The 13503-nt window shown below is 45.8% G+C and overlaps 3 protein-coding genes across 9 annotated transcripts; all 3 read left to right on the top strand.

The window, feature by feature from the left end:
- Positions 1–323: 323 nt before the first annotated feature.
- Positions 324–6781, top strand: wdr91 (WD repeat domain 91). 5 transcript variants are annotated; one of them, XM_052051318.1, is made up of 17 exons: positions 324–487; positions 764–943; positions 1027–1234; positions 1411–1493; positions 1613–1722; positions 3024–3198; positions 3325–3501; positions 3620–3819; positions 3915–3969; positions 4062–4157; positions 4307–4401; positions 4503–4656; positions 5048–5156; positions 5497–5609; positions 5727–5834; positions 6121–6210; positions 6421–6781. In XM_052051318.1, the coding sequence occupies exons 1-17, from the start codon at positions 365–367 to the stop codon at positions 6583–6585; spliced, it is 2241 nt and encodes a 746-aa protein (XP_051907278.1). In that variant the 5' UTR covers positions 324–364; the 3' UTR covers positions 6586–6781. The 5 variants fall into 5 exon arrangements, with proteins under 5 accessions (XP_051907278.1, XP_051907277.1, XP_051907276.1 ...); XM_052051317.1 differs by having other exon boundaries at positions 3593–3819; XM_052051316.1 differs by having other exon boundaries at positions 3024–3243.
- Positions 6782–7028: 247 nt separating this feature from the next.
- On the top strand, positions 7029–8498 carry LOC127591324 (uncharacterized protein DDB_G0283697-like). Of its 3 annotated transcripts, none has more exons than XM_052051328.1 (2): positions 7029–7986; positions 8306–8498. In XM_052051328.1, the coding sequence occupies exons 1-2, from the start codon at positions 7337–7339 to the stop codon at positions 8469–8471; spliced, it is 816 nt and encodes a 271-aa protein (XP_051907288.1). In that variant the 5' UTR covers positions 7029–7336; the 3' UTR covers positions 8472–8498. The 3 variants fall into 3 exon arrangements, with proteins under 3 accessions (XP_051907288.1, XP_051907290.1, XP_051907289.1); XM_052051330.1 differs by having other exon boundaries at positions 7030–7936; positions 8312–8498; XM_052051329.1 differs by having other exon boundaries at positions 7031–7936.
- A 1576-nt stretch (positions 8499–10074) lies between these two features.
- thap1 (THAP domain containing, apoptosis associated protein 1) lies at positions 10075–12707 on the top strand. The gene is made up of 3 exons (XM_052050214.1): positions 10075–10275; positions 11097–11298; positions 11750–12707. The coding sequence occupies exons 1-3, from the start codon at positions 10205–10207 to the stop codon at positions 12146–12148; spliced, it is 672 nt and encodes a 223-aa protein (XP_051906174.1). The 5' UTR covers positions 10075–10204; the 3' UTR covers positions 12149–12707.
- The last annotated feature ends 796 nt before the right edge of the window (positions 12708–13503 follow it).

The following is a 13503-nucleotide window of genomic DNA, read 5'->3' as shown; positions in this document are numbered from 1 at the left end:
AGGTACATAAATAGTGTGCTAACAAACCATGCTAATGGCTCGTTGTGACGACCCTGACAGAGAAAAGCCGAAAGCCACGTCATGCTAACCCGCAGTTGTGGACATTTTAAAATTGTATTAAGGATATTCAATAATGAAACAAACTGGACGGCTTCAGTTTCACACAGTGATGTCATAGTGGAAGACGAATTATAGCTATACAAAATATTTATGCAGTAATGTACAATACTATAACAATATGTTGTGTGTGTGCCTGCACGCACAGTTTATGTTTAAATGTTTCTGGAATTTATGTGTGACGTTTGTCACTTTGACTTCCCTTCTTCACTCCTTCGTTGTACTTGATCTAGGGTGGCAGATCATCATGGGTTCCGCGGTGCAGAGAACAGATGAACATGTGCGGGAATATCTGCTCTATCGTGGCTTCACCAACACTCTGAAAAACTTGGACAGTGAAATAAAAGCTGACAAGGACAAAGGGTTCAGGGTATGACTTTGTCCTCTGAATACAACTCTGCGTGGGCATTTCATGTTGTGACGAATCACAATATGCAGTCGTAGACTCGGAATTATGATTATTGATCAATGTTTTTTTTTTTTAATCAGAGATACAAGTAAACCTTTCTAGAATCTTTTTTCTCGCTGATTCTGAATCTGGCCTCATTTGTTCTCGAGCATATCGGGTTTTCCTAATATTTGTGGTACTCAAGGAAGAGTGATACTTGGGGTGTGCTTCTAAGTGTACAAAATGCTTTCCTTTCAGGTGGACAAGATCATTGATCAGCTGCTGCAGTTCATCCACGGCTTTGACCTGTCTGGCCTGAAAGACTACTGGCTCTACTTGGACCGCCGCCTTTTCTGCAGACTGGAGGATGTTTACCGATCCACTGTCAACAAACTAAGAGCTAGCCTGTACAGATACTACGTTATCAACACCATCCAGGTAAGGCCAATGCAAAAAAAATCTGTTTTGACGGCATTCTGAGGTCTTGGAGTAACGGTTTCTCTCATCTTATCGCCGGCCAGAGAGGAAACCTGGAGAAGACTCAGGAGTTTTTCCAGAAGCAGGCTATCGAGCTGCAGGGTCAAGCCGAGTGGCGAGACTGGTTCATCTTGCCGTTTATTCCTGCACCTGAACAGAACCCGGCGTTTGCTCCGTATTTCTCCCGCCAGTGGTCCGACACCTTCCTGGTTTCCCTGCACAACTTCCTTTCGGTGCTCTTCCAGTGTATGCATATCCTTCCGTCAAAACCGGACCTTTTAGAGGAAACAAATTGCTGGCTAAAAGCTAGCTAGCGTATCGCGCGCGGTCAACTCAATTCAATTTCGAGAGCTCTTCACAAAACTACCACCACTGTACACAAAGTGCTGTACAGATATGCAATTCATAACTCCTTAACCGGGATTCACCCCAACCAGTGTTGCTGAGTTTTGATGCTGAAGTCCAGAAGACAACAAGCCTCACTGAGGAGAATGAGCAGCTTCGTCAGCAGGTGAGTGTGTGACCACAACTGAATGCGCCTCGGGGCCTCTCCATCTCAAAAAAGTAATATTGGCCATGTCGTCCACGTTTGAAGAATTCTTGTTGTTCGTCTCGCCTCATCTTGTCCAGGTCTTTGCCTTGCAAACGGAGAGTCGAGACCAGAAGGCCGGAGACGAGGCGGTCCATCACAAGCTGCCGTTGTATGTTCAGAACATGGACCGGCTGGGAGATACTGAGCTGTGAGGCACTCGCGTCACTTTTCTCGCGTATGACTCCAAAACCGGCTGCCATTTTTTTTTCCAACTTTCGCCTTCTCGACACGCTGCCAAAAAATGTTTTAACTCCTAACAAACAAAAGCGACTGCTAATGAGCATGCATTTCAGTTTTCAATGATTAGGTGACTTGCTTTTAAATTTGTTGGAAGTACTCAAAGGGAAAAATGGCAGCCGTCTTTAGCATGAATGCTAATCGTCAATCAAACCCGCAATTCAAATGTGAGTGGATTGAACAAACGCCTGCTTCTGAGTCACTTTATGATATTTTATGAGGAGTTTGTTTGATAATATTTTAGATGCGTGATGTTGTTAAATGTATTTATTTGAAGTGATTGATTTGTGAGCGCGCCGTAGTGCAAGTCGCAAGTCATCAGCCGTACCAAATCTGCATTCACACTTTTTCGCCACAGAAAAAAAACGTTGAGTGAAGTTTGTCTTTTTTTTTTTTTTCTGATCGTTTACTTCAGGAAAACTTCCGAAATGTTTTAATCAACTAAGTTATTTACTAAGTTCATTGACCAATCCAAATCACATGCTGTTTACACTTTGCTGTGATGCGGTTGATGTTGCCAAATAAACAGTTCATTTAATGAATTATTGTTTTTTTTTTTTTTTTTTTTGTGAGGCCGGGGGGTTCAGTCAATTCGTTTAAAAAAAAACATCATAATGGATCACTAAAGTGACTGATAGATTTTAGTTTTTTTTTTTTTTTTTTAATACAAAGTAGTAATATCCACTGGCGGCTTTTTTTTTTTTTTTTTTTTAAAGACAAGGCACAATGGAAAAAAGGAGTCCATGTTTGCAGTGCTCCCTGCTCTCAGGGAAGCACCCCCCCAAAAAAAAATAATAATCATTGGAGTTAATTCACTTCAAAGAGGCGGCACGATTACGCAACTCTGCAAACAGCCAATCATGCCGTGCCCTGTTTGGACGTCCCCTCAAAGAAGAGAAGAGGAGAGGAGAGGAGCTCATTACCAGTGACAGTGGCAGTATTAGCGCTTGTTGAAACCGTGACTTTTTAAAACCGCGGTCAATGTCCAACCGCCTCATCGGCCCATACCCGAGTCACAATGGGCCAAATTAACAGAATTTTCAGATCACAAAGCAACATTAAAGAATAGAAAGCGCCTATTCTTAAGCCACACAAGCAAACTTCAGGTAAACCAATTAGCTCCCCTTAGAAGTCTGAAGGATTCATCCCTTGGATCTTTTTTTTTTTTTTTTTTCCACCACCCAAAATGGTGACCTATTCTTCTGCTCTCAGCGACTTAGTGTCAAGCCAGCGGGCTGTCAGTGTTGTCACCACACCATCCAGGAACTTCTTCTCAACATTCCTACCGCAAGGTCGCCGCACCCCTGGAGGGAAAGCGCAACAGGGAACTTCGGTATCCTCGCCGAGCCAGGCGGCCGTCGGCAGAAAGGACCAACCGACGAGTCAGGTGACAATGTCAAATACTTTGGAGGCCGTTGGCGCCATTTTACAGGTGCGGGATTTGAGTCCTTGGATGTCATCGTGTTTTTTTTCATCATTTTCTCGACCTTTTCCGTACCACCTTCTTTTCCAGTCTTCAAAGGCCAAGGATGCGGTCCAAGTCAAAGAAGCGAAAGCCGCCTGCAGTCAAGTAGCAACCGGTGAAAGTTCTCAATCCCAACCCGCCAACCAGCCAACGCATTTACGACACAAGAAAATTCAAGTTCACGAGAAGGAGCGGAAGGAGCTTTTCTCAAAAGCGTCGCCGCAGGTACCTGACGGTTGAACGGGCAAGTTTCGAATGCTCACAAAAAAAAATCCGACTTGAATGATGTAATGGGTTCCGCACGTGGTCGTCGCAGACCAACCATTTGAATGTTTCTCTTCAGTTCCAAGAGAAAAAGGGGGAGGTGGCGGAGGCGGAGCCTCCAAACGAGACCTCAGTCGAAGCTCCCGACTCTTCCCCTTCGTACGGCAGGAGCGGAGGAGGGGGCGCAGAAGAAGGCGTGGGGCTCGCCGCAGAACAGCCATTTATCAAACTCAGCCAGGAGGAATATGGAGAACATCATTCCTCCATCATGCATTGCAGGTCGACATTCGGCGAAACGCTCGCTCGCTTTTCCCAAAGGAATTTGCCGGCCGACTTTGATAACTTTCCCTTTCAAAACTCTCGTTTCGTTTTAGGGTCGATTGCTCCGGTCGCAGAGTGGCCAGTTTAGACGTGGACGGTGTCATTAAGGTAAATCTCAGTCGGCCATCTTCGTATCAAGTAACGGTCGCGCCTTAGCGAACTCACGGTCACGCCGGCGGCTTTTTTGCGTCCCGCTTCAGGTGTGGTCCTTCAATCCGATCATGCAGACCAAAGCAACCATCATGTCCAAGTCTCCTCTGCTGTCCCTCGAGTGGGCCACCAAGCCCGACCGATTGGTAGGAAAAGACCGTTGACAGAAACACTGCAAATAATCCCGGCTGGCAACATTTCAAAATGGCAAATAATCGGAATCGTCTCGCGGCTTATACGAGAGCGACGTCATCCAGCGAAATCAATTCATTGCCATTTGTGTGTGCGTGTTGAGCTGTTACTCGGCAGCGGCGTTGGCACGGTCCGCCTGTACGATACGGAAGCCAAGAAGAATCTGTATGAGATGAACATTGATGAAACGCATCCGCGGTAAGCCCCTCCCACTTTTTTCATTTCCGGATGCCCAGTCAAATACTGTACAGTGTTGTCTCTGCCATGCCAGTGAACACATTTGTCCCCCCCCCCTCCAGCATCTTGTCATTGGCCTGCAGCCCCAGCGGTTCGTCCTTTGTCTGTTCAGCTGCGGCCGTCCACAGAAGCGGACCGGCCGAGCCTGCTCATCGTCTCCCCACGCAGCTGTCCGGGCAGTTGTTGCTTTGGGACACCAAGACGGTCAAACAGCAGGTACGGCTTCAAAGCAATGAAGGAAGAGAAGAGCGACTTGCAACCGTAACGGCTCCGTCACGCGTCGTCCCATCATCGCTTCGTCTTCGTCGTACACTGTGGCATGATTATTTGACAGGGTCATCCCATACGAGAATGATCATCTGTCATGTAGCATGTAGCATGTAGCATGTAGCATGCAGCAGAATGCTGCATTCTAATATGAAGCATGCAATCCCAGGAGCAGACAACCCCCCCGTGTTGGGATTGACCTTTTGGTCTCATTCGTGGTTACATCTGCACATTTCTTAGCATACATCCAGCCAACCATTTTCTAATCCGCTTGACCTCACGAGGGTCGCGGGTGTTGCCCGAGCCTCCAAATCAGTGACTTGTCTCTTTGGCTGCTTAGCTCCAGTTCTCTTTGGAACCCGAACCGGTCGCCATTAACTGCACGGCCTTCAACCACAATGGAAATTTGTTGGTCACCGGTGCCGCAGACGGAGTCATCAGACTCTTCGGTTGGTATTTTTATATACTCTATATACTCTCATATATAGTGCAACCTCAGAAATAAGACCACCTATGTTACTGCTCAAGGCGGTCTTATTTTCGGGGTGGTCTGATTTCTGAAGTGGCATGCAGTAATGATAATGCAGAAGTAATGTGGCTCACATGCAACAATATACTGTAGCGTCATGTACACACAATGAGTAATAAATGATTAGCACTGCAAATGTAATTATCTATTAGTCTCTCTGATTCTTACCGAAAAAGCTGAGCAATTTGTGTAGAACAAGACAGCTCAATTTGCCCCGTGGGCATCTAAGAGTCGAGAATTTGCTCACTTTCTTTCCGCAGACATGCAGCAGTACGAGAGCGCCATGAGTTGGAGGGCACACGACGGCGAGGTTTACAGTGTGGAATTCAGCTACGACGAAAACACCGTCTTTAGCGTCGGAGAAGATGGCAAGGTGCGCCTGTTGTAAAAACTCGCCTCGTTCGCCACCCGAAATCTGCATCCGGTTTCTTCGTGACGTCTACTTTGAAATGCGAGTGTCTTGAAATCGTTTGACGTTTTGTTTCTTCAGTTCATCCAGTGGAACATCCACCGGTGTGGCGTCAAGCAGTCGGAGCAGGTTTTACCTCAAGATGCCACTGGGCCCTTCGTCCTCTCCGGGTACAGCGGATATAAGCAGGTACGTATACGGGAAGGGATCCAAAAAGCCCGTCCGCTTTAGTGCACTTTGTCGCGAGTCGTGACTTTCGTGCATGGGCTGTAATTTATGCAAGGTTTTTAGTCATCCACTTGAGTGCTTTGAAAAACAGCTTCAAGCACAAACAGAAACGAGAAGCTTCAAGGAAGACATTGTGAAGAACCGTGCGCCTTGGGGGCCTCTCCATCTCAAATTCCCAACCCCAGTATGTCCCTGTGGGGAACATAAATAAATATCCATAATTTCCTTTTTTTTGTTTTGTTTTCAGGTCCAGGTTCCCCGAGGTCGCCTCTTCACCTTTGATTCAGAAGGACAACATTTGCTGACCTGTTCGAGCTCTGGCGGGATCATTTACAAAGTAAAGACCTCTACTTTCATGCACTGGCAATATTTTGCATCGTGTTTTTCATTTTCTTATGACTGTATTTTCGCAACCGTAACGGTTGTGAAAATCCGGCAGTTGTTTTCCTTTACGTTTCTATGAAGATTGGAACTGAGCATGGAAAACTGATGTTCAACAAGTGTTTCCCGGTTCTCTTTCGCGTGTGTGCCCCTCCCCCTCGTCCAGCTGACGAATGGAGATCCTGCGCTGGAGAGTTTGCTGTCCCTGGGTGGGCACAAAGCACCGGTGGTGACCGTCGACTGGTGGTCGGCGTTGGACTGCGGTACCTGCCTCACGGCCTCGATGGACGGAAAGATAAAACTGAGCACGCTCCTTGCACAGAAGTCCTGACTGCAAACTTGAGTGTTGACCATTTGCGTGGGTGGGGGGGGGGGCGGGCTTGGTTATACAACGTAACAGTATAAGGAATTGACTTCAAGGATTATTCATTTCCTGACAGAGATGTCAGCAGTTCCATGATGTGATGCAAACCTGTTCAACATTCATGTCAATGCAATATTAAAGGCCTCGTGGAGATTTGAGAAGACGACACTTGTCCAAGTGTATTTTTCACTTTCACGCAGAAACGCACTACTTCCTGATTTTGAAATCTCGAATTTGTTTTTCCACATACGACCCATTCAATTGACGGCTCCCGTGTTGCGATGTGACAATCTTCCGCCTGGGGCGCTGTAACAACCGTCTATATTGTGCAGCGAAGAAGTAGTGTGATCACAACAATAACAGTGCTAGCAGCAAGGGAATGTGACGATGTGACAATCTTCCGCCTGGGGCGCTGTAACAACCGTCTATATTGTGCAGCGAAGAAGTAGTGTGATCACAACAATAACAGTGCTAGCAGCAAGGGAATGTGACGCGCTCAGACTTAATCCAGCTGTAAATCATACCGACTGACAGCTGCTCTTTGCAAGTAACGCGATACACATTATTGTGCAGCTTTACGAATTCAGATGCAGTGTAGCTTCTCGGCGCGGCTCTACGCTTCTCTATCGACGCGCGGGTGATCGGTTAGCCTGTTCGAACTCTTTCGTACTCGCCTTTTTTTGTTTAATGTGTCTGGTTTCCGTTCCCGAGCGCAAACATGGAGAGCCTGTACAAGCGCAAAATGTTCGCTTCGATGCGCAAAACCAAGACGGGCCTGTCCAAGAAGAGGCAGATCGGTCTGCCGGCCTCCATCCTGGACGACAGTGACGAGGGCTCCTTCTCCTCGTCCTCGTCGTCCGGATCCCAGTCCGACTTCCATAGCTCCCCGGAGGAGGACAGCGACCAGGAGGAGTGGCAAAGGAGTGACTCCGGAGCCACATCCAGCGACGCCAGCCGCTCCGTGACCCGCCGAAAGCGCTCTTTCCTGGGAGGCGACGACGAAACCTCCTCGTCTTCGAGCACTGCGAAGGAGCGGGACGATGACGATGAAGACGACGACGATGACGATGACGACGACGACGACGGTGACGGGGGAAAGAAGGAGCTTACGAGTCAGCCGAAGAGAATGGTGCAGCCCAGGAAGAGGTGCAGGGTTCAGCGACAGGATGATTCGGATTCGGACCGTGCAGACGAGAAGCGGAGAGAGGAGGAGGAGAAGGCGAAGAGGAGACAGAGACACAACAAGCTGCTGGCACTGTCGCGCAGGATGAAGGCCCGCGTTCCGAGCCGGAGGAGGAGGAGGAGCCGCGTCAAACAGGTATCGCACCTGTGGAACGTCTTTACGCGCGTTGACATTTGCGCTGCCAAGTTACGCCAAACCCGTCTTGCTCTTTGTCACTTTGATCCAATGGAAAGCCGTTTGAGCAATCATTCGACCCTGTCCAATTTTGGAGAAAATGTAAGACTTTTACGTGTGCATTTTGGTCACTAGTAGTGGGGAAAAAGATGACTGTTAAGACAGTCGTTCCACAAATGCCTCCGCTTTGTTCTACAGTTGTAGTGTGCTAAATGGTCATACGAGAGACGACAAAGTCCCCTAAGACGAATCCCGAGGACGTCGACTAAATGCTCAAATGGCTTTCCGTATTACGACAGCAGCAAACAAACCTGGTGCTATTCTTTTCAGCACGAGGACGAATCAAAAGAAGCGGACGATGGGGCTCATGGGGATAAAGATGGAGGAAATAATGGCGAGGCCCAGGCTTCAGGTGGAGATGGAGAAGAGAAGGGAGGAGACGAGGAGGAGAAAGAGGAGCAGAAGGAGGAGAAAGAGCAAGAAGAAGAGGCGGTGAAGGAATAGCTTCACCCGTGCAGCAATGTGGAAATCTTGCAGTCTTATTTTCAATTTGAAGTGGAACTCTGTACAGTGTTTTGTCTTTTCCTGCAGCACTTGTAAACAGGAACGGGAATGATCTGCTGCTCTTGAGACTGGCGTTGATCAGAATCGCCGGAAAGGCGCACGGAGATTTGGGAGAACGGTCGCATCCGTAACACCGCTGATCCTGGAATAGCAGTGGATCCTGAAACGGGGGCTGCAAGAGCATGGCTCTGTGTGTGCGTGTGCGCGTGTGTGAGTGCGAATGTGGCGAACCTGACACTTGACTCCATTACTTGGACATGTTCCTTGAATCTGTGTGTTTAAAAAAAAAAAAGACAAGGCCCGCAATGTACTTTTTTCGCAGGCATATGAATCATGAATTTACATTTGGCTCTGTAGCTTTTTTTGCAGAGTCCTCCAAGGGCATCCTTTGTCAACATTTCATCGGTTTGAATCAATCTGAACAAACTATTTTTTTGTTTTTATATATATATATTTTTTTTGGGGGGGGGGGGACAATAATCGTTATTTGACACCAAATGCTTTGGTTAGTGAGCGCGACATATCGTCACTTGTCACGGATGCTTAAAGTAGTTGTACTTGAGCAGAAAAATCAATTAGTAAAAATGATCTGGTCAAAATTTGAAAAAAAGTACTTTGGCTTTTTGAATTTTTTGTTTTGAACATTAATTTTACAGAGCGGTTAGTGGGTACATTTTGATTCAGTGTTGCTACTATTCTTCCCTCCCACCATTTGAGCTCATGTATATGTATGCTTAAAGCAAAGAATCAATACTTTATATTATAAGAAATGCTTTTTTTTCTCTTTTTACATTCGTGACATTTTGGGTTGAGATTGCTTGACTTTATTTTACCCACTGTGCATTTAAATCAAGTTTTGATGAATCCGCGCAATTGAGAATACATAACGGTGTGAGATAAACTGGACTAAATGTTTTTGTTTCATCAACGTTTTTCAGTCCGACTTTTTTGAGGCCTTGAGTGTTTTATTCATTGTCACATGTACTATCAGTGCAGTGTATATGTTTTCTGAGTGTTTTTGGTGGCTTCTGTATAAAACTTTGAAAACCAGCCTGCTTTAGAAAAAAAAAATCAGCTTCATGATTAATACAATTTTTGGTTGATGACCAAAACTGTGTTTGTAGTATTCTCACACACTACCATAAAGTATCGTGTTAAGTATTTCAAAGGAAAATGTGACTGCATGTTTCTTGTCAAGTCCACTCATTTCTTTATTGACCAAGCAATACATATATATTATTTATACAGCACTTTAAACAGCGAGGACTCACAAGCTAGTTGAAATACAGGCATGCATTTCCAAAATACAGAATCACAACCTTTTACACTTCGTACAATGAAATCAAATTAACAACAATCTAGTCTTAATGGATACGCTGTCTAAAAGAGAGCGAAAAGAAAGAGAGAGCGAGAGACTGGGCAGGAATGTACCTGTATGCTCCTAAATTTAAAGGCAATTCATTGGATATCAGAAATCACGTACTAGCCAATCGACTCCCGAAATCTTTTCACGTGACGATACGTAATCACGTTCGTTCTGGCCGCCATCATTGTTAGTGGCACTGAAGCTCGCGCGGGGGGGAATAAAAGCTGGCACTGCGGCGCGTGTTTGTGAATCGTGGACACGCAGTCCGAGTGTCACTGAGAGTTGCCGAGACAGCAGCTATGGTTCAGACTTGCTCGGCTTACGGCTGTAAAAACCGTTATCACAAAGATAAAGACATCTCCTTCCACAAGTGAGTTCACTTTAAATGTGCGTTGAGCATTAGCATTAGCTGTTCAGACATGATTGTGGGGGAGCCTAGGTTGTGAACTATAAACTGTATATCATGACAGGGCAGCTTTTCCTCACAGTACACGCGTCCTTCTATTTCAACGTCACGGACGTTTTTCTCCCACGTGGCTCCAGACAAGTAAATGTCGTTCTTGTAACTGGCCTGTATTTTGTTGTTCGACTTCATACATCCACTGAATCACGGTTGCAATTGAATGCAATGCTCTTTAAAAACTCGCGTTCTAAAAAAAAACATGACGTCATTGTCTTCATGGTAAATGGATGGTAAAGATAGAACAGAGCTATAGATGAACACGGTTGCATTCTTGGTTAATCATTTTCGCACCAGCCAAGTGAAATCCCCGACAGCACACCCGATGATCTGTCACTGTACACAATGGTTGAGAATCGGTCCACTGTGGAGTTTGTTTACAGTCCTTCAGAAACGTGTCGGATCGAATCAGTACGGATAGACTTTCGTGGAGACGCGATGTCTTAAGTTGTTGGTAGTAAATATTTATTTCACCTCAGTGAGTCATGCAATGTCAAAACAGAACACGAGCAATTGCAAATAGCGTTTTTACTCGCATGTCTGGCAGGCAAAATATTAGAAACGCCTTTTAACATATTGCTGTGACGGTCTGCCACAACTTAAATCGCATTAATGCCTCTCTGGATGTGTCAAACTAAACTAGGTATGAAAACATTTTGTAAAGAAAAAAAAACTAGTCCAAAATTGAATTGTATCTCATTCAGCTGTGCTCCTTGTCATTGTTCGATCAGGTTTCCCCTTGCCCGCCCGGACATCTGTGGTAAATGGGTGACAGCAATGAGGAGGAACAATTTCAAGCCAACCAAGTACAGCAATATCTGTTCACAGCACTTCACGAAAGAGTGCTTCAAGAGAGAGTGCAACAACCGGGTGTTGAAGGAGAACGCCGTGCCTTCGCTTTTTGACTTCAACCCCGACATCAAGGTGAAGCAGGTCAGAAAAATTCCGTCTGCTTCTCTCTATCGAGCTCTCTGTCTTTCTAAAAAAAAATAATAATAATAAAGAAAGACTGTGTGTGAAATCGGGATGTGTTAAAAAAGCAACACATTAATTTAGAGGTACCGAGAAATGCAAAAATAAAATAAATAAATAAAAACAAATGTGTATATATATATATGTATATATATATATATATATATATATACATTTTATACAATGCAACATTGCAACGCAGCCGGAAACAGCGGAAAAAAACAGTCAGTGGGGAAACATTCTGGTAGTTTTCACAGGAAGCTAATGCGAAACTCCCAGAAAAATAGTGACTGTGTCGCGTGACCAAACTCGGAAAACAGGCGCCCGTGAGAGGTCGTGACCGAAGTCCAGCAGGTCCTGCTGATAGATGATACCGGCAAAAATCCAGAATCTTTTTTCTTCTATCTGACAGTCAGAATGTCTGGAGGATCCCTTCCCCTCCGAGATCCACTTTCCCCTCTCCTTTCCCCTGACCTCCGCCCCCGTCATGGAGGAGGCGGAGTCCGAGCCGGTAAGGAGTCCACCGGATATCCCCGGTGACACGGTGATGGTGTCCTGCGACCATAATTACACAGCGGAAGACTCTGCGCGGCAGAAGAAGCGCATCCAGCAGTTGGAGGAGCAGCTGGAGCTCCTGAGGAAGAAGCTGAAAACGACACAGCAGAAGTGCCGGCGTCAGGAGAGACAGCTCAAAAGCCTGAGGGTCTCTTGTAAGACCGGCAGGACGGCGCGCGACGCGCCGACCGCGTTCAGCGAGGGCTACGTCATTTTACCAAAACACATCTACCACACGCTCAAAGGCATCGAGTAACGGGATGAAGGCCACAAGACTAAACTGTCCTGTTGATCTTGAACAGTTGGTGGCGCTGTTGAATAAAGCAGCGAGGCGGCGGAACCGACGTGGAACATCAAACGGAGCGGGTCGGCGTCGCACCACGATTCGGTTTTTCCAAACGTGTTCCAGAGTGACCACTTATGTCACCGTGGCATTGCTTGGCAACCGGCAGTTTTGCACATTCGGAAAAGCTTGGCAATTAGTTAACGTCCGTTGTGATCTGCTTTTTGTAAAACCTGTTAACAAATGCCATGTCGCGTGTTAATTAGAGGGACATTTTGGAGCACCGGACAGAGTCAGCCCCCCCCCCCCCCCCCCCGACTTTCCTCTCATCACGCCATTTTTTGTACTCATCATATCTGTGAGAAGCTTCCAATTGCACACTTGAGTGCCCGCTGATGTGATGAGCTTTTACCCTGAAGATTGTGGTTTGGATTTTGGTGCTACCTTTACTTAATTTGTTTTGGGGGATTTTGTATTTCTACAAAAGAAGAAAAACCACGTAATCAAAAATAAAATGGAAAAAGAAAACCGTTTTTCTGACCAAATGTCATTCATTCCATTCAGCCGTGAATGGTCAACCACCCTCCTTCATTATTTTCAAAGATGACTTGTTTACGTCTTTATCTCACTGGTACCGAACCTTGGGGCTCCCGATGTGGATTAAAAAAAAAAAAAGACTGGCAAATATGTTTGAACGTACTTGCGAGTATGTTCAAATGTACCTGGAGGCTAAATGCTACAAATGTAGCATGCTTCCTTGAAACCGTACCAGGAGGTCTTGACTGGCGCATGCGCGTGGCGTTGAAATAACGTTGAAACAATGTTTACGTAATTAATTTACAAAATTGAAATGATTGAAAATTGAAATTCGTGACAACACACGAAGAGGCGTTTGTAGTCCGTCGGGTACTTTTTAATTGATTTCAATGTATTTTTTGTTTAAACCAAAACAAAAGTAGCTTCAGTTGCAATGCCACAACTGGACAGCAGGTAGCGTTGCAGACTAGGTGAGGAAATTCAGCCTCGCCACCGATCTTTGGCTTACGAGACGTTAACGTGCAGCAAAAACGCAAAGGCACTAAGAGTACACGAATTTCGCAGCAATCGGGATGTGCGGCCTTAAATGACAAAGTGGATTTGGAAAAAAAGGAGCTTTTATTTCTGGTTATCTTAGAAGACGTTTAGCGTCTCATCCAACCGGGGAGGCTGATGAGAGATGTCATCTACGATATCATTTCTCTGATGCGTTTATATGTTGCTGTCATGACATCCAGAGCCTCAAGTGAGACGTTCCGCTCTGGTGTTTTTTTTTTTTTTCAGTTGAGCTA

Source organism: Hippocampus zosterae, chromosome 18 (genome assembly GCF_025434085.1).
Source record: "Hippocampus zosterae strain Florida chromosome 18, ASM2543408v3, whole genome shotgun sequence".
NCBI lineage: Eukaryota > Metazoa > Chordata > Actinopteri > Syngnathiformes > Syngnathidae > Hippocampus > Hippocampus zosterae.
This window is presented reverse-complemented; position numbering and strand designations above follow the sequence as displayed.